Raw genomic sequence first — 27866 nt, 5'->3', positions numbered from 1 at the left:
TTTGACAGAGTATTTCCTGAACCCATTTTGTGAGGAACATGTCATTAGTAGGTGATTTGTGGGTATTGTCTCATGGTACAGTAGAAATAGCTCTGGACCAAGATTCACGGGTGTGAGTGTGCATCTTGGCGAGGCTTACTGACTGGTTTGAGAAATCTGAGCTGAAATGTTGACCTAAAACCTAAGACTGGGTTTAGTTCATTGGTCTGTCCATGTGATTCATCACTGCTCAACTATGCATGTAAAAGAGTGGAGAGAAACATGTTAACAGTGATTATCTTTTTAAAACCTTTTCTAAAATCTTAAAATCAAGAACAAAGTGTGTTTTTGTTATTAAAACAAGCAAACAGATCTTTCATACTAAATCCATACTAAAGCTAATGGGTTTGCTGAGTTTGGTGCATGGCAGCACCAGGGCCACCAAATAGGCTCAAACTGAGCACCAATGGGAGGACGCTGGGCAGGGGCTGAAGAAAGGTCAGGAACCCTGGCCAGGTAGATTATGCTGTGTGTGTCTTCCCTTGTTCATCGGAACTGGCTGGGAGAGCTTGATCATTGTGCCCCTGTGCAATGCCATGTCCCTTGTAGGCAAACAACTGGCAGATCAGAGACTCATGACTAGCCTAGGCTAGCAAGCCAGATGTAGTCCATGGCGGGGGAAAGGGATTATGATGGATGGACCCTCTGAGAAGGGCTTCTATGGACACACAGTAGTTATTGATACCCGTATTTAATTAAGATTCATTTTAAAAGCAGGATTTGAAGACAGAATGGGCATTGGGGACCATCTAGTAAGAAGGGAAATCAGAGCCTATCCTTGCACAGCTGTGGGCTGACCAGGCCGCACCCCTGTGGACTCCAGGCCCTCAGGAGGCCTCTGCCCACCTGAAATTCCAACATCGAGGCCAGCAGCAGTAACCAGTACTTGGCCTCTACAGACCTTACTTAGCACTATTCCTCCCCATATCATATTTCCCCTATATCAGGAACAGCGTAATTGGTAAGTGAGAAATGTGTCTTTATATTTTCCCATTAAAAGCACAGATGGCTGAATAAAAGTGATTAATTTGCATCTCTCACCAGCAGTTTTACAGATGGCTCAGTAGCACTGTCTCTAATTCTCAGAGCGTAAATTTGCCAAACTCAACTTCTGTAATTCCTTAAAATTTGACATCAAACATCTAGAAGCTATTTTAAGCATAAAGAAAAAAATTGGAAAGGCGATTTCCACAACCCTTAAGCTCCCTGACAATCTGCATGCGACAAAAGTCTAAGTTGTAAAGCCAATAGGCTCCCCCTCCATCTCAAAGATACATCTGCACTGCCACCTCTGAATCCCAAGCTGTCTCCTAACTGCTTTCCCTAACCCCCTGCATCGCCACACCCAAACATGCCCGTGCTTCCTGCCCTTACCTCCAGCCACTTCCAAGGGCCCGTTCTTTTTCCGGAGCTCCAGGACAGCTTCCACAAATTCCTTGCCTCCTTTCTTCTCCAGCGTGTTTCCTAGACAAGGACAGGGCAAGCTCAGGTTGCGCTCCAGTGTCTCAGGGCACACACAGACACTTAGCATGTCAGGTGACTACATACTTTATATGATCTCACCAGCTAAATTCCCATATGGCTGCAAAACAGGAGCTAAGCCTCGGCTGAGTCAAAAGAGTGAGATGCAGAAGGGATTCACCATCGGCCAGATACCACTCTGGCACTGCAGACCCTTATTTGGGGGTGACTTGGGGTTATCCTGGATAAGCCAGAGATTCGATATGGGAGATGCCTGTTCTTTGTGAGCAATCTGTCCTACGTGCTTTTTGTCGGCATGAGAAACAAGATGGCTTCCAAGGCTGATACCTCCCCTGGATTTTCTTCTCTGTCTCTCGGAGAGAACCCCCAAATAAGGAGGTTTTAGAAGAAGCATACCATGCTCCCATCAGGCAGCTAGCTCCCCTCCTGGCAGCAGGCCCAGAAGAAAGCATGCAGATTTGGTCATTTCTGGACCAATGTTATTACCATGCTTAGTTCTTATTTTGCAGCTTGGACATATGTGAATACAAAAAAAAAAAAATGGCCTCAGACAGAATTTCCTTAATCACACTTATGATTCAGAATCATTTCAGGTAAAGGAGAGCAACATCAGAGCTTAGAGATGAACTTGAATTATACAAAAGCTGGGAAAGGAGGATGACATCACTGTTCAGGAGGTAGGAAGCACTTTTTCTTGTGTATTAGGGTATATAATAATTAATCAATTTCTGCTATGAAAGCCAAGCTCTCAAACAAGATCCCCACACCGGTAAGGTCTGTGGGTTAAATGTCTCATGTGGGACAGCAAGAAGCAACCAAAATGAGAGACGACACCACCCTTTAAAGTTTGGCCAGAATGGGGTCTCCGTCTTCCTTAAGCTCTGATTCCTCAGTTTTGCACATTTTAAAGTACTTTTCCTCACAAGAGGACAAAATACTCCCCTTAAGATTCACCATTTATCTTGGAAAATTCAAGAATGGGTCAGTCAGGTGCATCGGAACGCACCGGCCCAAATTCTCTTGGGATTTACCCTGTAATGACTGGGGCTGGTTTTCTTAGAGAAATCTGCCTCATTTGAATGCTTGTTCTGGAGGGGCGAACTGACCCCAGGAAGTATCTAGAAGGAAAATCAGAGGGTCTGGGCACTGTCACCAATAAGACAGCCCCAGGGTTAATGAAAGGTAGTGACCTGTGAGCCATCTGACTATAGAAGTCCGGGGTGCATGAATGAACGTGATGCAGGCCATCACCCACAGGCATGCTCAGCTTACTATAAGGAGGCCTGGCTTTCAGAGAGATTAACTTGGGATCCTTGAGGAGGGATCCAGCATCCCTCCTCATTAACCCAGACTGCCCCCATGCCTTTCTGTGTCTTGGAAAGCAGTGAAGTAGGCATTTAAGTGGCAACTTCTACATGTTTCTGACAAAGTTCAGCATCAGAGACACAGTGGCTGAATGGGCTTAAGGGGGCAGGTTCAGGCCTCATGGTTCAGAGACCCCACCCACCAGGAAGTGGAGGCTCTGAGGATACAACCCAGGTGAGTGAGGCTCACTTACAGGTTCACCTGAAATATCTGTGCCACTGAGAAAAATGAATCTGCTGGATCCCAAAATGCTGCTGCCTAGCTGTACCCGCTCTAGCCCTGCCTCCATCCTAAGCTCCAGCTTGAAGGAGGGAGACAAATGTACTCTGGGCAGGACTAGTTCAGGTCCTCATTCTCCATCCTATTCACACTTTGGGACAGCGGGTAAATTTGGAATGGAAAATAAAATCAGTACTATATTAATACTACCAACTCCTTTCTAAAACACAAAATATTTAAGAAAATGGGCTGATTTACAATTAAAGGTGTTCTATCTTAGGAAGAGCGTTTACTTTAAAATTTTTACTTATAATTAAATCTTGCTTTAATTAGAAGTGAAATTTGCGAGTTAAAATACACTTAATACCCAAACTTAAAAACTGAACCCTAGATTGCAGGCAATCCACCCAGTCAGGACTTGACTCCTACACACACATATGTATGCACATGTTCATGTAGACACACAGGTACTTTTTAACAAGAAACAGGCCCATTTCAACTGTATTGTCAACACTCAATGTCAGACTCTTGCTTTTTAGGCTTAACTTCAGGGTTAATCATAAAGCAATTGGCTTATTTGCCCCCAAGCATAAACATGTGTTACTCCCATGAGAACAAGAACATTATTTTCATGCTTAGAAAGCAGGCATAAGTATCAGTGTTCAAAACAGCCTAAGCAAAAATTTAGGCTTGGACAAATGTCAGGCTAAGCCTGTGGTCTATTTCACTGTTAGAAAGAACTTTTGATGGGTAAAGTTAATCACTGGGGCTAAGCATTCCTGCACTCGCATTCCTTCTTCCAGCGGTCTCGGGACTCAGGAATTCACACCAAATATGAGAAATGGAGTGATTGTGTCCTAGCTTCCTTGTTTCCCCTCTCACACATCAAAAGTGGGAGCTGGAACCAATTGAGAGTACGTGTGAATCTGGTTGATCATTGGTTTGGAATTAGAAAAGAAATCTGGGCTCAGTACTAGTTTGAACTGGTTCGCCAAGAAAAAGCACTGAGGTGGGCTTTTGAAGACCTGGGTTCGGATTTCTCCTCAGTCTGTCAGGCAGTCTGGACCTGCTGAGGTTCTTTCCCAGCTGTGACAGTGTGAGTGAGTGATGTGACCTTGGGCAAGCTCTTGAGCCCAAGTTACTTACATGTCCCTGAAGCTATCATATGTTTACTCTGTGCACACCAGTGGGCTGAGGACAAGCAGGCCAGGGGGAAAAGATTGGCACTGTCATTATTCAGGAAGGACTGGGCTCTTGACAGGGCTCAGTTGACTGCCTGTGACCCTCTCAAAGCCTCCAACTCTACCTCCTCCCCCCCCCCAGCCCCCCCTCCTGGACCCTGATCCTGCTGTAACAGGCCTTCCACTGCCAGCAGCTCAGCAACTCTCCTCTCCCTGGGCCCAGGAAGTATCATAATTTCCATTTCACTAAAATTCCTGGGTGGCAGCTGTTTGGTTTATTTATTTTCCCCCAAATCAGTATTTTCCTCCCACCAAGTTTTCATTTGGTTAAGAAAGGAAGTATCTCTCTTTTAAGCTGCCTGACTTAGGAGCTCTTAAACTCCTCTAAAATCTTGTCAAAGGGATGTTTAATTACCTACAGTCTGGTTTCATTTTGACCTGGCAGACTTGGCAAATCCTGACTTTCCATCCGGTTTGTCTTTCCATCCATGTCCAAAATTCAGAATGCCCAGGAGAGCAATTAGCCCAAATCACCGAGGCTAGAGTAGGCTGAACAGCAGGCTTTGCTAGTGACACGAAACAGAGCTGGGCCACCAGACCACTAACTGCGGTGCCTCCAGTATCCAGGACACTCATGAAAATCCCGAGAGCCTCATCCTTCAGGATGACCTCACCTTTGCTTCCATTCTCTCTGGAAGCTGGTGTTTGAATCTACACTCAGAATGCTCCTCTCAAGACCAGCACATCTACTGTAAAAATCACACACACGGGAGCGAGCACCAATAGGTCAGCACCAATCATGAGCCAGGCACAAAACACGGTGCTTTGCTTATTAGTTATTTAACATAATTCTCATTATTTAGCACTATTTTTAAGATAGGGAAACCGAGGCATCAGGGAGTTAAGTGACTTGCCCAGGCCTCATAACCAGTAAATGGTGAGATTAAGATTCAAGCCCCTGTACTTAGCTCCAATTCTGCTGTTTTTTTGCCATCGATGCCTCATCACATAAATGCCTCAGCACATTCTTAAAGCAGGGCCCACTGTGGCAACATGTTGGCAGCCACAGGCTCAGCACCTCCAGTGCTCTCTGCCTTACCCCATTCTCAGCTATTTAGCACCAGAACCAACCGATGATTTGTGTCAGCTGCTGGGGAGAGAAGGGGCTTTCTGGGTCTAGGAGAGTGTTTCTCAAGACACATCAGAATGAGGTGATTTTTGTTCCTGGAAGGTCTGAGAACCCCTGAGTATGGAGAGTATTCTGAAACTGCCCCAGTGGGCACTTGAGCCTTTAAGGCCATTTTCAGGAAGGAGTGTGCTTCTGATGTAGAGAGAGAGGTGGGGCTTGGGGGCACGGAGACCTGAGCACAGCTTCCCTGTGTGTCTGGTGCACAGGGGAGGTCTTGGATGCACCTTGGCCTATCTGGTTGCATTGCCCTTGCAGCTGAAGTCATGTGTGAACCCAGTCTCCATCAAAGCTGTGCCTCATGAAGCAAATGAAAAAATGAGGTTGCTGAACCAGTTTCTAAACCAGAAGTGTGCCCATTGGTGAGCTGCAAGATACACCTGGCTGACAGCTAGCTGTATTTTTCATGTTCACAACCCGGGGATGGGAGACCTTGGGAAGGTCAGGACAGCTGGAAGTGTGAAATGAAGGCAGCCCTGCATAGCTGTCAAAGATCAAGCTGTCTGCGGCGGCCGACTGACCATGCACACACACACTCGGCAGCACCCAGCTAGGCATTACCTACTTCACCACCGGTGTAGAAGTCATTGTTTGTCGGGTGAACGACAGCATCACTGTCGATCGAGGCAATGTCAGCCTGTACAACTTGCAACTATAACAGGTAAACAAATGTATATCAACTGTGTTGGACCGAGACCCACGCACAGGCACATTCACTAACGCCCCATGGCAGGGCTGGCCTACCTGGTCGATTCCAACATAGGAGCCCAGGGGGCACAGTCCACGAAGTGTGCGCACACGTGGATGGGGGTGAGGAGGAGGAATATCAAATGTGACATGTTGAAATTAAACATTTGAATGACAAGTCCCAAAAAAAGAGAAACACACAGATGAGATCATTTCAAAGTTAAAAGAAATAACAAAACAACGAATGCCCCATTTCACTTCGCAAAAACCTGTGTAACTGGAACCCCACTGAAAAGGCTATTAAAATATGGCATCTGTTTTTTTTTTTTAAAAAAAAGTGGTGGACTATCAGGCCAACCAAAACAATCAGTTTCTCCATTTTGTCAGCAGCAGTCAACTTTCCAGGTTTGATATTCATTCTTGTGACATTCATCAGTTTATCTACCTTCTTGAAAACTGAGAAAACAGTATAGGTATACATAGAGGACTGTCTTTATTTTTCTGCTTCAATGAGTAAGAATATTTTTCTAGGCCTGCCTCTTATTCAAGGTAATCTTATTTATATGTATTAGTATATAAAATAGGATAGAATCCTTGCTTTTTCTAGCTTGGGGCCTTTGTTGTTTTTAGAGATGGTATCTGGTAAAGGCAGTTGGAAAACAAGTTCAAGCAGGGCATTCTTGAGTCCCAGTCCCATGTCCTCAGCCCCACTATTGCACCTAGGTTGTGTGGGTTGGGCCTGCACTCTGGAACAAGTATCTCTCCCAGCCAGGAAATCTGCTGCCCAGTGTGGGGGCAAAGGCACACAAAACGCATGTAAGTCAGCATCAGGCAAGAGGATGCCTGGTGTGGACATGTGCTAGTCCACTGCCCCTGGCAAGGCTCACAGCTAAGAGGACAGGAGCCTTTTTGGGCCCCTGAGCTGACAGCTCCTCTATGCAAAGATGAAGCCACAGATGGACACCTGCAGGTCACTCTCAGATGGCTCTGAACCCCCTATCCTCATGAGCAGGGAGACCCTGTGGCTGGGGGGGGCAGTGCCTTCCTCTGTAGGAACTCACTTGGGAATAAATATTGTCCCTCTGATATATTTTAGCCAAATAATTCATGACGGTGGCTCTCAGCCATATACTGTTTTCAGTTGTAAAAAACAGTTGAACAAGTGACAATAGGCAGTAAATTTGGGGAAAACCAATTTGCGGGTGGGTTAAAGACAGCTTAATTGTATACTGATGCAGCTTGTCTCCCTTTTCAGGTGCTTTGAAGCTTTGAGTGTCATTTCTAATTGAGGCTTAAATGGAGAAACTATCATTTTGTAGTTACCTGAGATTTTTCCATTCTAAAAAAAAAATAAATACATTTTTTTAAATCCCCCCCAAGTAACCAGCAGTCAGTGTGATCATTATGGAAGAGAATTTAGACTGCAATATATTTACTATCAAGGAGAAGAAAGCAGCCAATGGCACTTAACGAAACACCATCAGATCATTTCCATTTGGAATGGCTCTGAGTAAGTAGACATTAAATGTCTACAACCAAAAGTTCATCTTGTATTGCGGAATTTGACTTGACTATCTTAAGTTTGAGAAGATGAAGAGCCTAAATTCTGGGTTCCATAACTTTTCATCTGACAGCTGGCGGCGCCAAACCCCATTCCCAATTACCTAGGTCATCTTTAAGGTCAATGTCAGCATTGGTAGGATTGATTATGGCCTCCACCTCAAAGCCGGCTAAATTACTGATTTCACTGTGAATAAGGTTCAGCTGAAAAGAAAAGCATGAGGTGGGAAATAACAGGACAGCCGGGAAGTCACAGAGAAGTGAGCCTTGGGACACAGATGAAGGGCAGTGAACACTTCAAGGGCACTGGCACAAAGGGGAACAGGGAGTTACTGGCTAAAACAAATCCATTTCTAACAAAAGACTCAAATGTCTCTAATGATGCTGAAAGGAAGCAAGCTAGCTTGAGGGTCCAGAACCTGTTAGGTGATGCTTAGGGCAAAAGGAAGGCATGAGCCATATCGGACTGGTGGATCCACTTCCTTTGAAAAGAACTTGTGATCTGTGGGCCAAAGAAAAGCAGCTGTCAGGACCCAGAATCAGAGGGCTCATTGCTGGGTGGGGGCTACATGTGACTATCTTCTTCTTTGAGCAGTGGGGTGGTGTGGAAGCCCAAGCTAGTCTGGACAAACCCCTAGTAGCTCTGCCATTCTCCAAGTGGCCATGGGCTTTAAGGCTGTCGCCATCACCATGACTACTGCTGGCTGGCTCCCCTGCCCTGCTCAGGGGTGGCAAGGAGGAGAATGTTTGTTGCTCAGTAACATCTAATTTGACATGTCCATTAGTCGTGTAATGCTGAAGATCTGGTGAAGCCCAGGAAGAAAACGGCAGTTCTCCAGCGAGACAATGTGTCTTTTAAATGTTTTTCGCCTTGCTGGTGAGGTTACTCTGAGCCCCCATGAGTCGAGCATTTTCCTTGAGTTTTATAAGCACCCAACTAACTGGCTCTTTCTAAAGAGTCACTGAATGTCCCCCTCCCCACTATTATTCTGTTTTCATAGCAACCTTCAGTATGAGAGGAATCCCAAGTTCTAGATTCAGCTGTGAAAGCAGCAAAAGGAATTAAATTAGGTGGCTCAGGACTACTGTCCGGTTTATACTCTTCCCCTTCCTGTTCTTAGGTACAGGTGTCTGCAGCAAAGCCAGCTCTAGCTCACGCTCCCTCTCTGTCTCTCTCTCAAGATGCTCATTCTTCAGTGACATAAATTCCTAACGCTGAAGCAAACAGCAATGCCTGAGAGCCCCCAGAGTAGTTAGTGCCCCAGACCTACTGACTGCAGCCCACAGGGCCTGGCAGGCCAGAGCCTTTGTGCAGGCAGAGGCAGAGCCAACCTGGCCATCTAGAAGAGAGCTTGGTGCCCACTATTTAGGGAACATCAGGCCTGACTTTGATAGGGAAGGAGCTGGTGGCTTGGAGCTACCGGTTAGACGCCCAGGATGCTTGACATAACCTACTTGGCTATAGGAAATAGTACAATCCTTTTTTTTTTTTAACATGATATGATCAGAAATTCAATCTTAGGAAATCTAAGTGATTGTTAAAGATATGAGTGACATGTTTAGTCTAGACTGTAATTGTCAATTTTTGGTGTCTCATTCCCTCAAAATGGACAAGGAAGGAGAAAACTGGCTGGTCTTACTTCCCTGTGCTAGTCACATGAAATGCAATTCTTTTTCTGTCCCCAAAGTCTGCTTAAACTAAGGAGGATGGAAAGAGCAATGTCTTCCATAGAACTGCTTCTAAATTCCTCATGGAGAACCATGTTTTCTCTGTGGCTCACACCCCTGCCCTTGCTTATGGGATAAAAGGACTACTTCATCTCTACTATGCTGTCCACCTTGCACGCAACCTGGCCTGAATTTCCCCAGAAGCCTCAGGGTTAGTGGTGGCTTCTGGTATGTTTCAGGCTAGAATGTGTCACACAAAGATCAGGATACATGTGGGCACTGCTGGAGGCCCAGGAGCTGAGTGCCCCCTCTTCATGAATTTGTCAGTTTTCACTCATTCTGGATTCTTAGAAGCCAATCATCAGCCACAGTATGGAAATGGGAACGGCCCTTTACTCCTCGTTGCTGCTTCAAGAGCTCATCTCCTTACAGTTTTCCAGCCCCAGGAATAGGGTGTCTGGCTCTGGGGGAGCAAAACCCTGGAATCCCCCTGCCCTTAGTGACCTACAGTGCGGCAGCTGCCATGCTGATAGTTAGGGAGGCTGAAGACTCACTCATACCCCCTTACACTGCCTTCCAAACTGCTTCAGATAACACTGACCCTACCAGGAAGCCTAAATCGTTACTACCACTGACCCGGATTTATAGAAATGCATACTGGAGTATTCTCTTTTAAATAAAATCAGGTTTTTATATCTCTAAAAAGGGGCTGCAAATCTCCATTGAATCGCAGAAGAAAAAACTTTTAGCTGATTCAGATTCCCAGCACTGTGTTCTCTTTGAAAACAGTTCAACAATGTGTGAATAGTAGGTAAAATCACAGAGTAATAAGAGCAATGACTCTTGAAACTTCAGTTTGTGAAATTCCTTGTTAACAACCATTAGATCCCAGCCTCCTAAAACCAGCAGCTTCTCCTGTGAGTAGCTTAGCAACTGTGCCTTACACAGTTGTAGGGAGCACAGTATCATCTTTCTCCATTCCAACTTGCTTGCAATATTCAAGCCTTGGTTTAATTGCCACAGATGGAAAAATAAAGACTCATAGGATATGGGGTACCATATAGTCATCATTCTCAAGTATGCTTTTTGACACATTTCCTAAAATCCAAGTCAAAATTAATATCTTTAATAACATTTTAACATGCTTTTGTATAAAATGCTCTTGTGCTTTGTGTAAAAATTCATGTCAGTTTTGTGACTCTTGCCTCTATTGCACTATACGCCATGACTTTCACCTGGCAGTAATAGCCAATAATGGGCCAAAAGTACTACTTCAAAATAGTGCTCCGAACTATAAACTGTCCATCTCCTGCTACAGGGAGGGCCACAGGGTGCCAGGAAGAGCTGCTAGCTCACTAGCTTCCAACACTGGTGCCCATGCTGACTTGAAGTGCCACTTTATTCTGTGATGCCATGTTTGGAGGGGACAGTTTACTCTGCTAAAGGGCATCTGCAGTGATGGAGTAGGGGGTCCCTCGTCCTGGATGTGGGAGTCTTGAGTTATTAAGCACATTTAACACAAAGGGCAGTCTCATGGTTTTGTTTTCACCACTAACACGTAACTACGTACTATGAGAAAGAAGTTGGTGGTCCATCTGGTCCTGCACTCAGCCCCTTCTCCTACAGCTGACCATTCTACACTGAGTTCCAGCTCAACCTTCCTTTCAGAGTCTCCCTCCAAAGGTCAAGATATCAAACAGGCAAATTAGTTCCATTTGTCAAACCTACTTCTTCAATTTTCCTCTATGTCATAACATCAGATGACATGTCTATAAATGATTAGAGTATCAATACTTTATAGCTTTTGGACTCCCCCTCTCTGACCCTGAGTGGGGTGTAGTCAGTATTAGCTGGATTTCTGGTACTTTTGTGCCTGTGGCTCCTGGTCCTGAGGCCTGAGACCAGGTGTGCCCAAATGGAGGAGAAGGTGGCACTGCTCGGTCACAGAGGAGCCAGCAAGGTGTCTATAGCCCTTGCTGCCTCCCTTACAGGGTTCACATGCAGCAGAGCCCAGACAAGATCCAGATCCCCAGACCAAGAAAGGCATCTCCATTTGTAGGGCTGAGTGCTGCAATTTTGGAAATATTTGCAATCATCCAGCAAAGGGTGTGACGAGTTCTGATCTGAGGTTGGCTCTGGGGTAGTCAACAGGAGCTAGCAGCCCAAGTGCCCATCACTAGATGAGTGGATAAAATAGCTATGGTACATTTACACAACAGAATACTACTCAGACGTAAAAAGGAAGAAAAATTTTGCCCTTTGTGACAGCATGGATGGACCTGGAGAACATTAAAGTGAAATAAGCCAGTCAGAGAAAGACAAATACCATATGATTTCACTCATGTGTGGATTTTAATGAACAAACTGAACTAATAAGCAAAATAGAGACTCATAGAGAACAGGCAGACAGCTCTGGTGGAGGGGTTGGGGTGGGTAGGAAGGAGGGATTGATGAAAAAAAAAAGAACTCATGGATCTGGACAACAGGACAGTGATTGCAGTGGGGGAGAGGATGGGGGGACATGGAAGATGGTATAGGGAAGATAAAGATGGGGGGCAAAAAAAAAAAACAACACTAGAAAGGGAGATGCCAGGGTCAGGGCACCCAAGAGTTGGGTGGGTAGGGGAAGGAGTGAGGGAGAGGGTGACTCCAGGGGCTGAACTATCCTACCTGCTTAACAGGTTTCCAAGTCCTGGCTAATTGTCTGCATAAGGGAACTGAAGCACACATGAGCTGGTCCTACTTACAGGGGTTTTCACACTTTCATTCAAACCTATGCAATTTGGATGACAGGTCACATTAACTTTCAATATATTACCCAAAAGTGTTCAAGGGTGTGCATGAAGACCCAGGTGGTTGCCTTCACTACTGAGTTGAAAATTTTTAAATACATAAAAAATATTTTAAACAAAAACTTTCAAAGCCCCAGACCTTAAGATGACAACTAGTGCTGCTTATTTTTTCCTTTGAAAAATGCATACAAAATATAGACAATGGTTATAGAATGTAAGCTGAAATGGTTATTTGCTGGAACACAGAGTCCACCACAGGAACTGCACCATGAGAGCCTGAGTGCACTGAGTGACAGGAAGGGGGAAGGGAAGGAGCACTTGCAATGAATGACGTGAGCAGGAGGACTGTGTCACTGAGATGCAAAAGAAAATCGACAGTGAGGTTTTAAAAATGATGCAGCTTCAGAACCAAGTTGTTAACCACATTCAAACTACACCAATTTACACAAAAGGCCAAATTTGTGCTTTTAGCTTCTTAAAATGTATGAGTTAAAAAATTAAGAAAAATTTAATTCCCTCTCTATCCACCCCCTTTTTTTAGTGTTAATAGAGAAAGATTAATTAACTCTCATTCTCAGGTCTTAAAAGCCTATGCATCATTTTTATGTTCAACAAAAGTGAATCATTTTTTACAAAACCATGGCATCCTGGCAAAGTTGCATCACTGGGGCGGCTGAAAATATATTGCCCATTGTTAACAAAAGCAAACAATTGGCTCGAGGAGTCGTCAGGTGGCTCCGTGCCCCCCTTACATACTTCCAAGACCCAGTTTTAAGTTCTGACTGTTTTTCTGGCCAGAGCTATATGAGGACCAGGTTATCCCACATAAGCAGCTCCTTCTGAAGACTAACCAGGTTCTGACCACCCCCACAGAAGCCTTTCCCTTGTCTTTACCACCACCTCCTCTTCCTGCCTGCCAGTCTCCTCCCAGCACTCCCACCATGTCCTCCTAGAGTCCACTCTGAAAGACCCACCATCTCCACTCCACTCTCTCCACCCACACCCACGAAACCAGGAATGGCCTCTGGGAATCCCCAGGCCTTCCTTCCGGTGGAGGTGGCCTGTACCCCGCTTTCCCAGGGCCTGAGAGCAGACCAAGGCCACACGTTTGCCTACCTTCTGGCCAAGGAAGAGGCTCTTGGTGGAGAGAACTGTGAAGCCGTCAGCGGGAGTGCCTTCGGTCGTGCTGTCGGCACTGGCTGCCTTGCTGACTTCTCCCTGCTTCTTCTTATACAAATAGAAGAGTCAGTATGTGGCCTGCACAGGCAAAGATGGCAAAAATGTGGGCTTTTCTAACAAAAAGGCAGCTCACAGGCCTTGCCCATAATACTTAAAACAGGAACCTAACCCCCAGCACATCTCAGCTTTTCTCAAAATGGGGGCCACAGGCTTATTTTGAAGTACAAGAAAAGGTTAAATTGTATTTTCAGCACTTTATACTCAAAATTAGCTATTCAAAGGCAAAACTTTACTGTGATAATTTAGAACAGAACCATTTTCATATATTTAGACCAAGTAAATGTCTCTTGAGGGTCTTCACTTTCTAGATGTCTGTACATTATTTAAATATTAGGGGCAAAACAAATTGTTCTAGGTCATTAATTCTCAAAGCGCCAAAAAGCAGACCAAGGACCATAATCTTCCAACACTCCCCAGCCCAGGAGGTAAGACTCTCCAACTCTCCTTCATTAAAACCAGCCCTGGAGAGGATCCATATGGTGTGTACTGGTGAACCCTGGAGATGCCACTCCAACCCCCTATAGTGTGTATGATCTTGGCAAGCTCAGCATCATTCAATCTGAAATATGTGTACTCTGGGGTTCCCAAGAGCCTTTCAATGTGTATGTTACATGGAGAGATTTAAATCCATTTCCAGATCCTCAATTTTCTAATGCACTTTTCCCAAAAGAGAGGTCTATGCCTAAGAGAGATCTATGCCTGTGGTCAAGGTTTCATGCTGGGTCTCCTTGCACAACCACCCTTCTCCCACTTCCCAGACTCAATATTAGCATGGCACACCCCTGGAGGAGGAATGCGTGTCTTTCCAAGTCTTTTATATATTTTGGCTAAGGACAGGATTGTATTTTAAAAAATAGATATTTTGAGTCAGTTGACCTTTTGCATTCAGATATATTATAGAGTGAGGACAGTGGAAACAATGGCAATTTTTGTTTAGACACTAAACCTTTTCCCTTCCCCTAATTATTATCAAAAAGTATATCACTCCCAAGGGAGGGTCCAGTGGGAGCAAATAAAAAAAGTAGAACTTCTCTGCTGTAGTCACCTTCAGTCCTCACAGTCTGTCAGATTAAGGGTCAATCCAACCCACTGATGTGCCAACAGCAATCAAGGCTCAACTACAACAGGAGGGTACAAAAAACCCACATAAGGACACCTGGCTCACATGACCAGGGAGACAGTGCCACTGGGCCCCACAGGACAGCTACTACGTAAGGCCACTCTGCCAAGACTGGGAGATACAGCAGATCTACTTAATACATAGACACAAATGAGAAGGAAGACAATGTGAGAAGACAAAGTAATATGTCCCAAATGAAAGAACAGGCAAAAGCTACAGAAAAAGAGCTAAATGAAACGGAGGCAAACAATCTATCAGATACAGAGTTCAAAATACTGGTTATAAGGATGTTTAAAGAACTTAGGAGAAAAATAGGTTAACTCAGTGAAAACTTATATAAAGAGATAGAAACTGTAAAAGAAGAACCAGTTAGAAATGAGGAATATCATAACTGAAATGAAGACTTCATTAGATTGACTTAACAAGCAGATTAGATGAAGCAGAGGATCAAATCAGCAATCTGGAAGACAAGGTAGAACACTCCCAATTAGAACAGTAAAAAGAATAAAATATAATAAGGATATTTTAAGGGACCTCTTGACAACATCAAGCATACCAACATTTGCATCACAGGAGTACCCGAGAGAAAAGAAAGCAAACAAGAAAGTGAAAAACCTATGTGAAAAAATAATGACTGAAAACTTCCCTAACCTGGTGAAGGAAACAGACATATAAAGCCAGGAAGTGCAGAGAGTCCCAAACAAGGTGAACCCCACACCAAGACACATCATAATTAAAATGTCAAAGGTTAAAGACAAAGAGAAAATCTTAAAAGCAGCAAGAGAAAACCAGTGACATACAGGCATCTCCCATAAGACTGTTACCTCATTTCTCAACAGAAATTTTGCAGGCCAGAAGGATTGGAATGAATTATACAAAGTGATGAAAAGCAAGGACCTACAATCAAGATCACTCTATCCAACAAGGCTATCATTTAGAATTGAGAGAGTAGAGTTTCCCAGACAAGAAAAAACTAAAAGTTCATCACCATGAAATGATTATTATAAGAAATGTTAAAGGGACTTCATTTAAAAGATCGAAAATATGAGTAAGAAAATATAGGAAAGAAAAATTTTCACAAAGGCAAACACATAATAAAAGCAGTGGATCAACCAACTATAAAGCTAGTACAAAGGTTAAAAGGCAAAAGTAAGAAGATCATGTGTAATTACAACAATAAATTAAGTGATAGACATACACACACACACATAAACATGAAGTAAAAAATAAAGACAGAAACATAAACATGAAGGGGGTAAATATCTGGTGCTTATAGATCATGTTTAAATTTAAGCAACCAACAATTTAAAACTGTTGTAAACATAACGTTTTATATAGGAAGCACATAGTAACCACAAACCAAAAATCCACAAGAGATGTAAAAATATAGAGATAGGAATCCACACACACTAAAGAAATTCATTAACATACAACATAAGACAGCAAGAGAGTAAGAAAGGAAGAGAAAAACTACAAAAACAATTTTTAAAAATTGTTTTTTAAAAACAAAATGGCAAGAACTACATACCTATCAATAATTACTTTAAATATCAATGGACATCAAAAGACATAAGATGACTAAATGGATAAAAAGACAAGAACCATGCATATGCTGGCTACAAGAGACCCACTTCAGATCAAAAGATGCACACACACACACTGAAAATAAAGAGATGAAAAAAGGTATTTCATGCAAATGCAAATTTAAAAGAAGCTGGGGTAGCAATACTTCTATCAGACAAAACAAGGGCTATAACAAGAGACAAAGGGCATTTCATAATGATGAAGAGATCAACCCAAAAAGTGGACATAACTCTCATAAACATCTATGCACTCAACCTAGGAGCACCTATTATTTAAAGCAAATATGAATAAACATAAAGGAAGAGACTGATAGTAATACAGTCATAGTAGGGGACTTTAGTACTCTATTGACATCGATTGGTAATATAGTAAGTGATCCTATCTAATAAAAGAGTAATATGCAAATTGACTGTACCTCCACCACACCCACAAGCCACGCCCACCAGCCAATCAGGAGCGAGTATGCAAATTAACCCAACCAAGATGGCTGCAGCCACGGAGAGAGCAGGAGGCTTGGGTTGCCCCCGGTAATGGAGGAAGCCAAGCTTTCCGCCTGCCCTGATGGGCCCAGGCCTCCGCTCAAGGCTACAAAGTTTCAATTATAGAAGATAAATAAATCCCAGATACCAGGGCCTCTGCTTGGATCGCTGGGGGGCGTGGCTGGCCTGCAAACCACCACAGGCCCCTCACCCAGGCTGCCCCATGCCCCAAAGGAACCCCCACCCTGATCCGGGAAACCCTTCAGGGCAAACCAGCTGGCCCCCACCTGTGCACCAGGCCTCTATCCTATCTAATCCTATCTAATAAAAGGAAAATATGCAAATTGACCATCACTCCAACACACAATATGGCTGCCCCCATGTGGACACAAGATGGCCGCTACAAGATGGCCAGCAAGGGAGGGCCATTGGGAGGGACCAGGCCTACAAGGGACGGCAGTTGGGGGCGATCAAGCCTGCAGGGGAGGGCAGTTAGGGGTGACCAGGCCGGCAGAGGAGGGAAGTTGGGGGCGACTGGGCCTGCAGGGAAGGGCAGTTTTGGGGGACCCAGGCCTGCAGGGGAGAGCAGATGGGGGGGGACCAGGTCTGTAGGGGAGGGCAGTTAGGGGTGACCAGGCCTGCAGGGGAGAGTAGTTAGAGGTGACCAGGCCTGCAGGGGAGGGCAGTTAGGGGCAAACAGGCTGGCAGGGGAGTGGTTAGGGGGTGATCAGACTGGCAGGCAGAAGCGGTTAGGGGCAATCAGGAAGGCAGGCAGGCGAGCAGTTGGGAGCCAACAGTCCTGGATTGTGAGAGGGATGTCCGACTGCCCGTTTAGGCCCAATCCTACCTGGATCAGGCCTAAACGGGCAGTTGGACATCCCTCGAAGGGTCCCAGATTGGAAAGGGTGCAGGCTGGGCTGAGAGACACACCCCCTCTGTGCACGAATTTCGTGCACTGGGCCTCTAGTATTGTAATAACTGTATAGTGTTAGATAGCTCCTAGACTTATTGGGGTGATCATTTCATAAGTTATATAAATGTCTAATCACTATATTGTACACCTGAAACTAATGTAATATTGTACGTCAACTGTAATTGAAAAAAAACGTTAAAAAAATGTAGGGGTAAAGAAATATTACAGATGGCCATGCCTTCCTGCAGGATGAGTCTGGACAGTAAACTCAGTGTAAGACCTATACCCTATCCATTTGCCCATTTAGTATTCAAATTCATTAACACGTTAATGTTTTTGTTTACATTAAAAAATATGTTTACCTGGTCGGAGTGGCTCAGTGGTTGAGTGTCGACCTATGAACCAGGAAGTCACAGTTAGATTCCCAGTCAGGGCACATGCCCTGGTTGCAGGCTCAGTCCTCAGTGTGGGGCATGCAGGAGACAGCCAATCAATGATTCTCTCACCATTGATGTTTCTCTCTCTCTCTCCCCCTCTCCCTTTCTCTCTGAAGTCAATCTATATATATAAAAGCCTAAGCGATGGTTAAGACTGAATGACTGGAATGACCGGATGACCGGCGGTAGCTATGATGCACACAGACCCAGACTTTGCTGCTGGGGCCCTGACAACCCCGAATCTGGTTCACCCGCACCCTGGACCCATACAGGAGGAAGAAGGGAGCCCAATTCCTTGCAGAATCGGCCATTGGTTAGCTTGCTGCTGGGGCCCTAACAGCCCCAAATCTGGTTCAACCATACCCCGGACCCAGACAGCAGGGAGGAATGAGCCTGATTCCTTGAGGAATTGGTCATTGGTTAGCTTGCTGCTGGGGCCAACCTCCCGTGGTCCCTCCCCTTGGCCGGCTGGCCCCCCAAATCACCCCAATGCGGGGGAGGGGGGTGGCCTCCCCATTGGTCCCAACCGCCAGCCAGGCTGAGGGACTCCAACCGTGCATGAATTTGTGCACCGGGCTTCTAGTAAAAATATATTTTTTAAAAATAGGTTTCATTTTGCTGATTTTTTTTTTTTTTTTTTTTTGTAATCCTCACCAGAGGATATATCTTCCATTGTTTTTTAGAGCGAGTGTAAGGGAGTGGGGGAGACAGAAACATCAATGTGAGAGCGGGGCAGGGATTAAGCCTGCAAATGAGGCATGTGCCCTTGACTGGAATCAAACCTGCAACCCTTCAGTCCATGGACCGACTCTCTAACCATTGAGAAAACCATCTAGGACTAATTTTACTGAACTCTTAACAATAAGGACGGCTTTGGCATGTAGGTTATGTGGCTAACCTGGAATATTTTCCGTAAGTTAAATGAGATAAATCTGAAGCTCCAAAGTTGTAATATAAATGATAAGACAGAAAGCATTTTATCAAGAAATATGGTAACGGATATATTAAAGTTATTACTATTTTGGTTTTCCTAATACTTCAAGAATATCAGATTTGATACGTAAAAGAGAAACAGGTATAATCAACAATTACATGTAAGTTTTGGTAAAGCTTTTTTTATACACTTCCAAGGAAACAAGAAAGGGAAAGGCTGGATGACAAATCCTTTTGCATGTCATATGTTTCTAATTCTGTGCTTTCAACAAAACAGAAGAAATATCAAATTGAGTTAACAGCTGATAGATCATTAAAAAACAGATTGATGGAGTTAATAGTAATGGACCAATGCTAGTTTCTTAGTTGTGACTAATGTGCCAGGGTTATGTAAGATGTTAGCAAGGAAATTGGGTGAGAGACATTTAGAAACTCTCTGTACAGTCTTTGTAACTTTTTTTGTAATTTAAAACGACTCTAAAATAAAACATTTATTAAAACAAATTGATGACAGATTACTATGTGATTGTTGGCATATAACTCAGAAAGAGTTCAGAGGACTGAGTGGTGTTGCTATTACAAAATCTTTTCCATTCCTATTTAATTATTTTTGTGAACAAGCTTTTCCAGGCACTTATACCTCTAAATATAAAAATATAGGATGCTAAATCATCTCATTTTAGCAATAAGTAACATTCATCTTAGAATACTTGAGTTAATTGAAAAACTATCTCCATCTATCCCATGCAGTTCCAAGAAAATTTTACTTTTTCCTTAAGTTACTAAAATTTGTGACATATCTGTCATTTTGATCAATTGTGTATTATTAATAAACTAGAGGCCCAATGCAAGAAATTTGTGCAAGAGTAGGCCTTCGCAGCCTCGGTGAGCTGCCTGGATCCCTCCCTCGCCGGCTTGGTCCGGAAGGACATCCAAAAGGATGTCCAGTCTAATTAGCATATCACGCTTTTATTATTATAGATGTGATAATTATCCAAGCCTATAAAATCCATAACATGTAGTATTTCTATGAAATGTTTTCAAAATAAATTTAAATGTATGTACATTATTATTGTTGTGAAGATCAATAAAATACTAGAAGCATTAAAATGTGTAACATTAGGATAAAATTTGTGGGGAAATGAAAGGGAAATAATGGTTTAAGGAGAAAAGTAGGGTCAAATTTCCAAATGTAAAAAAAAAGCCTGTTTGTGTATTTTTTAAAATGATGGTAGCTCAAACCATCACAGCTATTTAGCTTTCTTTGGATACACTTAAATGAGTGATGAAACAGTTTTCTTTATAAATGTAAATGTTATTATATATCTAAAATTATACCCTTTGCAGATATTTATTATTAAAAGTTTAGCTGTCAATTTTTTTAAAATACATTTTATTGATTTTTTACAGAGAGGAAAGGAGAGGGATAGAGAGTTGGAAACATCGATGAGAGAGAAACATCTATCCGCTGCCTCCTGCACCCTTCCTACTGGGGATGTGCCCGCAACCAAGGTACATGCCCGTGACCGAATTGAACATGGGACCCTTCAGTCCGCAGGCCGATGCTCTATCCACTGAGCCAAACCAGTCAGGGCTAGCTGTCAATTTTGAATGTGTGTGATACAATGATTTTCAAAACTATTTAAGGAGGTATGCAACCAAAACGTTTGAAAATCACTGGTATTCACTTCTTCTATCAAGTGAATACCAGACATACAGAAAGTGCTCAGCAAACACTGAGAGAGGGATGCACTTGATAGGTAGATAAGGATTTAGCACTTCTGCCCAAGGACACTTGGATTTTAAGAGGTGAAAAGCCCTAACTAACAGAATTTCAGGTCTGGGCATTAGAGTTGGTTTTATGGGAGGAGGAGAGCCTGAGAGCTTCCATGTGTCCTGAGAGAAGTCAGCAGCTGTCTATGCAGGCAGATTATAAGGCTTAATCTGTGATAATACTGATGATTTTCAGCAGTATATACAGGAATAGGCAAAAGTAGGTTTACAACTGTTCATACTGAAAGACATGCAGGTTATGATTATTACAGTTGCTTTATTATCTTAAAAGAAATGTCACAATGGCAAGGGAAAAACCCTACTTTTGCCCACTCCAGTATGTATGTGTGTGTGTGTGTGTGTGTGTGTGTGTGTGTGTGTGCCATAAAAAAGAAGAAAATCCTGCCAGGAAGCCCAGAGAATTGCAAATAAGATCAAGCCAAACAAATCCACACAGACACACATTATAGTTAAGATAGGAAAAGTGAAATACAAGGAAAGAATCTTAAAAACAACAAGAGAAAAGCAACTTTTTATATATGAGGGAATCCCTATAAGAGTATAAGCAGGTTTTTAAGCAGAAACAGCAGGCCTGAAGAGAGTGGCATGTGCTGAAAGTAAAAAATAAAAGTGCTGAAAGTAAAAAATAAAAAACAAAACACTTCTGACCATGAATATTCTACCACCCAAACAAAGCTGTCCTTCAAAACTGAAGGGGACATGAAGGAGTTCACCACTAAATCAGCCTTACAAGAAATGTTAATGGGACTTCATTAAGCTGAAAAGAAAGGGCGCTAATGTGGAGAAAGGGGCCATAGGCTAACCTGATAAGCTCAGGGAAGACCTGCATGGCAGTCTTGCAAACTCAGAGACCTAAAGTAACCACAAAGGATGGTCTGAAATTAAACTTTAACTAAAAGCATGGTGGATAGTTATATCCTAGGCCGGTATCTTCACTGACAAGGTCAACCTTTACCTTAACTGAGTATATCTGTCTTTTTGCATCTATAATAACATACCCTTGAAATGTCTGGGTAATTTGTAACTTCCCTTTTTCCGGACCCCTTGGTGCCGGGACAGACACCACAAATTCATTGTTATCATGTTAATTGTTCCTGCACTAACCTAAGTATGTGTCTATCATTTTACTTTTTAGCCAATCCCAGGGGTTTCCCCGCTTTGCTTTCTCCTGCCTCTCTAATCTATCACCCATAGATTTCATATAACCCACCTACGTCCCTTCCTTTCATTGCAATGTATAAAAATAGATGAGAAACCACCATTCTCTGGAGCACTATCCCAATCTGTTGAGATAAACTCACAAAAATTTTTTATAGGTTTGAATGTTGTTTTTTACATGTTAACATTAATCAGTAACACAAAAAGATAAGCATAAATCTCACTGGTAAAGGTAAATATATAGTAAAAGTAGTGGATTAATCACTTATAAAGCAAAAGCCATAGTAGATACTGGAAGGAGAAAGATAAAGGTATCTAATCATACCACTAAAATACCAGATCACAAAGAGAGCAAGAGAATAAGAAAGGAACAAAGGAACTACAAAAAGCCAAAAAAACAACAACAAAATGGCAATGAGTACATACCTATCAATAACTACTTTTAATGTAAATGAATTAAATTCTCCAAACAAAAGAGAGAGAGTGCCTGAATGAATAAAAATACAAGACCCATCTACATGAGACTCCCTTGAGATTCATGGACACAGACAGGTTGAAAGTGAAGGGATAGAAAAAGATTTTCCAGGCAAATGGAAACCAAAACACAAAGATTGCAATAACAGACAATCAAGGGCATTACATGATGACAAAGGGGTTGATCCAACAAGAAGATATAATATTTGCAAATATTTATGCAGCCAATACAGGAACACATCAATATATAAAGCAAATATTAACAAATCTAAAGGGAAGTAATCTAAATAGAAAGTAATATAATAACAGGAGACATTAACACCCACTTTCATCGATGGATAGATCATCCAGACAGAAAATTAATTAGGATTAAGAAACATCAACCTTAAACAACACGTTATGCCAGAGAGAATTAACAGATATGTACAAAACACATTCCATCTAAAAGCAACAGAATACACATTCCTCTCAAATACACATGAAACATTATCCAGGACTGACCATATGTTAGGCCACCAAACAAGTCTTAATAAATTTAAGAGACTGAAATCATATCAAGATTCTTTCTGACCACAATGGTATGAAACTAGTAATTAATTATAAGAAGAATACTGGGAAATTAAAAAAAATATGTGGAGATTAAATAGCATGCTGGTAAACCAATGGGTCAAAGAATAAATCAAAAGGGAAAATAAATAATACCTTGAGAAAAATTAAAATGGAAATACAACATGCTAAAACTTATAAGATGTGAAAGCAGTTCTAAGAGGGAACTTTTAATGACAAATTCCTACATCAAAAACCAAGAAAAATCTCAAATAACTAAACTTTACAACACTTCAAGGAACTAGAAAAAGAACAGAGTCCAAAGTTAGCAGAAGGAAGGAAATAAAGATCAGAGAGAAATAAATGACAGACACTAAAGATCAATGAAATTAAGACCTGGTATTTTAAAAAGAAACAAAATTGACAAACCTATGACTAGAATCATTAAGAAATTAAGAGCCCGGCTGGCGTGGCTCAGTGGTTGAGCGTTGACCTATGAACCAGGAGGTCACGATTTGATTCCGTCAGGCAGGGCACATACCCGGGTTGCAGGCTCGATCCCCAGTGTGGGGCGTGCAGGAGGCAGCCTATCAGTGATTCTCTCTCATCATTGATGTTTCTATTTCTCTCTCCCTCTTCCTTCCTTTCTGAAATCAATAAAAATATATTTAAAAAAATAAAAACAAACAAAAAACTAAGCTCATAGGTACAGAGAACAGATAGGTGGTTGCCAGGGGGGATAGATGAATTGGCTGAAGCAGGTCAAAAGATACAAACTTCTAGTTATCAAGTCAGTCAGTCATAGGGATGTAATGTCAGCATGGGACTATAGTTAGTAACAATGTACTGCATATTTTAAAGTTGCTAAGAGATCATATCTTAAAATTTCTCATCATAAGAAAAAAATGTATTGCTGTGTATGGTGATGGATGATAACTAGACTTCTGATTATTTCACAACAGAGTAAGTCCTCATTTAATACCATCAATAGGGTTTTGGAACTTCAGCGAAATGACATATAATAATAACAATTTTACGGTAGACTAATCTATATATAAACATAAGTTAAGTTCCAAGGCATCTCTCAATGTTACAACAAAACATTATTCAAGTATGTGCTGTATATACAAATATCAAGTCATTATGTATACCTAAAACAAATATCTTTTGTCAATTAAATCACAATAAAAAAGAATTTATCCATAATGTAAAAAGAACTGTAAGTCATTAAAATGGACAGATAACTCAATTTTTTAAAAATGCATAAAACACTTGCACAAAAGAAAATATTCAAAGGGCCAAAATTCATTTTAAAATATGCTAAAGCTAATTGGTCATCAGGACAATACACACCTGCCAGAATGGCTAAAATTTAAGTCACAAAGTACCCTGCTTTGGCAACATGTAGAAATAGAACTCCCATACACTAAATTTGGACTGTATACTTTTACCACCACTTGGAAAAGCTACCTGGCACTATCTACTAAAGCTGAGCATATGAATACCCAAGATACCACAATTCCACTCACAGGTATACTCCCAACACAATGCAACATGTGTGCACCAATAGCATGTACTTTTGCAGCAGGAATATTGGTAGGAGCCTCAAATTGGAAACAACAAATATCTCTCAACAGTAGTTAGCATATTGTGGTAAATCAAACAATGAAATGCACAGACTTGGTGCTGTCTGCTACAAACAACAACCTAGATCAATCTCTCAAACACAATGTTAAGTGATAGAGCAAGACAAAAAAAGAAAATATACACCCTTGCAGAATTGAATTTACTATGAAGATAACAAAGGTCCTTTAATAAGTTGTGCAGATTATATCTAAGGCCCTGTATTTATTTTATACTTATAATTTTGTATTTTATTTAAATGGGGTCCTCAAAATTGTTCAGACCCCCATGATTCTCATCTTTCCTCATGCTGTACACAAAAATAAAGTTGTGGTATATATATACACACATACACAATGAAATATTATCTACATACTAGAGGCCTGGTGCATGGATTCACGCAACAGTGGGGTCCCTCGGCCTGGCCTGCGGGGATTGAGCCGAAATCGGCTCTCAGACATCCCCCGAGGGGTCCCAGATTGCAAGAGTGTGGTTCTTGGGTGATGCACCCTGGAATCGGGCTCCCTCCTCTCTCTCTGGTTCCGGGTGCATCACCACAGCTCAGCAGCTCCTGCATTGAGTGTCTGCCCCCTGGTGGTCATTGTGTGTCATAGCTACCAGTCAGACGGTTGCTTAGGCATATATATGTAATAGAGGAATATGCCAATTAGCCGGGATGCCGTAACGTCACGACCGAACAGCAGGGACCTGAGGCTGCATGGAGCCTGGCTGAGGCAAGGGACCTTAGGCCGTGCCCCCTGCCCCACGGGGCTTGACGGGGGACCTCAGGCCATGCCCCTCACCCAGTGGGGCTTGATGGGGGACCTCAGGCCGCACCCCTCACCCGGCGGGGCTTGACGGGGGACCTCAGGCCACACCCCAGTGCCAGGCCGGGGGACCTCAGGCTGTGCCCCCTGCCTGCAGGGGCTTGACAGGGACCTCAGGCCATGGCCCCCACCCAGCGGGGCTTGATGGGGGACCTGAGACTGTGCCCCCCTGCCCGGCACCGGACTGGGGGACCTAAGGCTGCACCCCCCCCACCCAGAGGGGCTTGAGGGGTGTGGGGCCAGCCGGGTCTGGGTCTCCTGCATTTTTTTTTTTAAATATATTTTATTGATTTTTTTACAGAGAGGAAGGAGAGGGATAGAGAGTTAGAAACATCGATGAGAGAGAAACATCGATCAGCTGCCTCCTGCACACCCCCTACTGGGGATGTGCCCGCAACCAAGGTACATGCCCTTGACCGGAATCGAACCTGGGACCCTTGAGTCCGCAGGCTGATGCTCTATCCACTGAGCCAAACAGGTTAGGGCTGGGTCTCCTGCATTTTTGAAGTGCATGCAGGTGGTGGGCAGGGACTTGACTCTAGGTCCTGCAGTGTGCCCCAGACTCTGACAGGAGGGAGATTTTCATATATATTTTACTAACTTTCTTTCATCTCTGACACTTCTATTATAGAGAAAGGGCAAATAGCAATATTAAAATATTTCCTCTAATTAATCCCCTTTTAACATGCACGAATTTCATGCACCGGGCCACTAGTCTACACTAATAAAAGAGAAACATGCAAATTGACTGTACCTCCACTACACCCACCAGCCATGCCCACCAGCCAATCAGGAACGAGTATGCAAATTAACCCAACAAATATGGCGGCGGCCAGGGAGCTGGAGTGAGCAGGGGGCTTGGGTTGCCCCTGGCGATGGAGGAAGCCAAGCTTCCTGCCCGCCCTTGCTGGCCCTGGCCTTCGCTCAATGCTACAAAGTTTCAATTATAGAAGATAAATCCCAGATACCTGCTTCCAGCTGGCCCTGGCCTCCGCTCAAGGAGGCACTGAAAAAAAAGAAAAGAAAAGAAAAAAAGGAGGGGCTGGGAGCCTGGATCACTGGGGGGTGTGGCTAGCCTAAAAACAGCCCTCAGCTCCTCACCCAGGCTGGCCACACTCCCATGGGGTGAGGGTTCCCGCTGGGGGGCTTGGCTAGCCTGCAAACAGCCATCAGCCCCTCACCCAGGCTGGCCAGGCACCCCAGTGGGGACCTCCACCCTGAAGGGGATGTGGCCAGCCTGAAAACAGCCCTCAGCCCCTCACCCTGTCAGTGGGGGTCAGTTGGAGGTGATCAGGACAGTGGCGGGGGGGGGAGTTTGGAGTGAGCAGACCAGCAGGGGGGCAGTTGGGGGCGAGCAGGCCAGTGGGGAGAAAAGATGGGGCGAGCAGGCCAGCAGGGGGGACAGCTGGGGGTGAGCAGGCCAGCAGGGGAGACAGTTGGGGGCAAGCACACTGGCACGGGGGGGCAGTTGGGGGTGATCAGGCTGGCGGGGGGGCATTTGGGGGTGAGCAGGCCGGCAGCGGGGGGCAGTTGGGGGCAAGCAGGCTGGCAGGCAGAGTGGTTAGGGGCAATCAGGCAGGCAGGCAGGCAGGTGTTCGGTTAGGAGCCGGCAGTCCCAGATTGCGAGAGGGATGTCCGACTGCTGGTTTAGGCCCGATCCCTGTAAACCAGCAGTAGGACATCCTTTGAGGGGTCCCAGATTGGAGAGGGTGCAAGCCGGGCTGAGGGACACCCCCCCACCGTGCACGAATTTCGTGCACTGGGCCTCTAGTATAGCTATAAAAGGCTAATATGGCCCTAGCCAGTTTGGCTTTGTGGATAGAGCATCGGCCTGTGGACTGAAGGGTCCCGGGTTCAATTCTGGTCAAGGGCACATGTATGGGTTGCAGGCTCGATTCCCAGTGAAGGTCGTGCAGGAGGCAGCCAATCAATGATTCTCTCTCATCATTGATATTTCTATTTCTCTCTCCCTCTCGCTTCCTCTCTTAAATCAATAAAAAAAATATTGTAAAAAAAAAAGGCTAATATGCTAAGTGTCTGACCATTGACTGGTTGCTATGACACTCACTGACCACCAGGGGGAAGATGCTCAATGCAGGAACTGCCATGACGCACACAGAGAAATGGCACCGCAGACCTGGGGCGCACAAAGCAACACTCGGCTTCCCCTAAGTGGAACACAGGCCCTACCACCACCCTGGAGTGACAGCCCACCAAATCACTGCTGAGACCCCATGGCACAAAATGCAGCCCACAGCCCAGCCTGTAAATGGTGGCTGTGGGCACCAGGTAATGACATCCTGTAGCAACACCTGGCTTCCTCTCCCTAGTGACGACTAGCTTCCTTGCAGTTTCTCCAGGTCAGGAACACGACTTGATTTATAGCCAGGTGCAAACATTTCACACTTTAACCAAATGTCTGTGAAGCATTTTCCCATGCCTCATCTCATTTGATCCTCACAGAAGTAGGTAGATAGGAGACTTGGTGGAATCCTATTTTCTTTTCATTAGCCGGAAAATGGAGATTTAGAGAGCTTAGAAACTTGACCTGACTGAAAAG

General features: G+C 43.7%; 1 protein-coding gene across 4 annotated transcripts in view; it reads right to left on the bottom strand.

Moving 5' to 3' along the window:
* The window catches only part of MACROH2A1 (macroH2A.1 histone), an 85649-nt gene that overhangs the window by 10681 nt on the left and 47102 nt on the right, over nt 1–27866 (bottom strand). Inside the window, exons 5-7 of one of the 4 annotated variants that reach the window (XM_080675703.1) lie at nt 13296–13403; nt 7824–7923; nt 1414–1503 (exon numbers count right to left, since the gene is read on the bottom strand). In XM_080675703.1, the coding sequence (XP_080531829.1) occupies nt 1414–1503; nt 7824–7923; nt 13296–13403 (298 nt within the window). Of the gene's footprint in view, nt 1–1413; nt 1504–6033; nt 6125–7823; nt 7924–13295; nt 13407–27866 lie in introns of all 4 variants that reach the window. The other 3 variants (XM_080675705.1, XM_080675702.1, XM_080675704.1) reach the window with 3 other exon arrangements.

This window comes from Plecotus auritus (assembly GCF_963455305.1).
Source record: "Plecotus auritus genome assembly, chromosome: 6".
Taxonomy (NCBI): Eukaryota; Metazoa; Chordata; class Mammalia; order Chiroptera; family Vespertilionidae; genus Plecotus; species Plecotus auritus.
The sequence above is the reverse complement of the archived record's forward strand: the minus strand, read 5'-3'. Positions and strand labels throughout refer to the sequence as shown.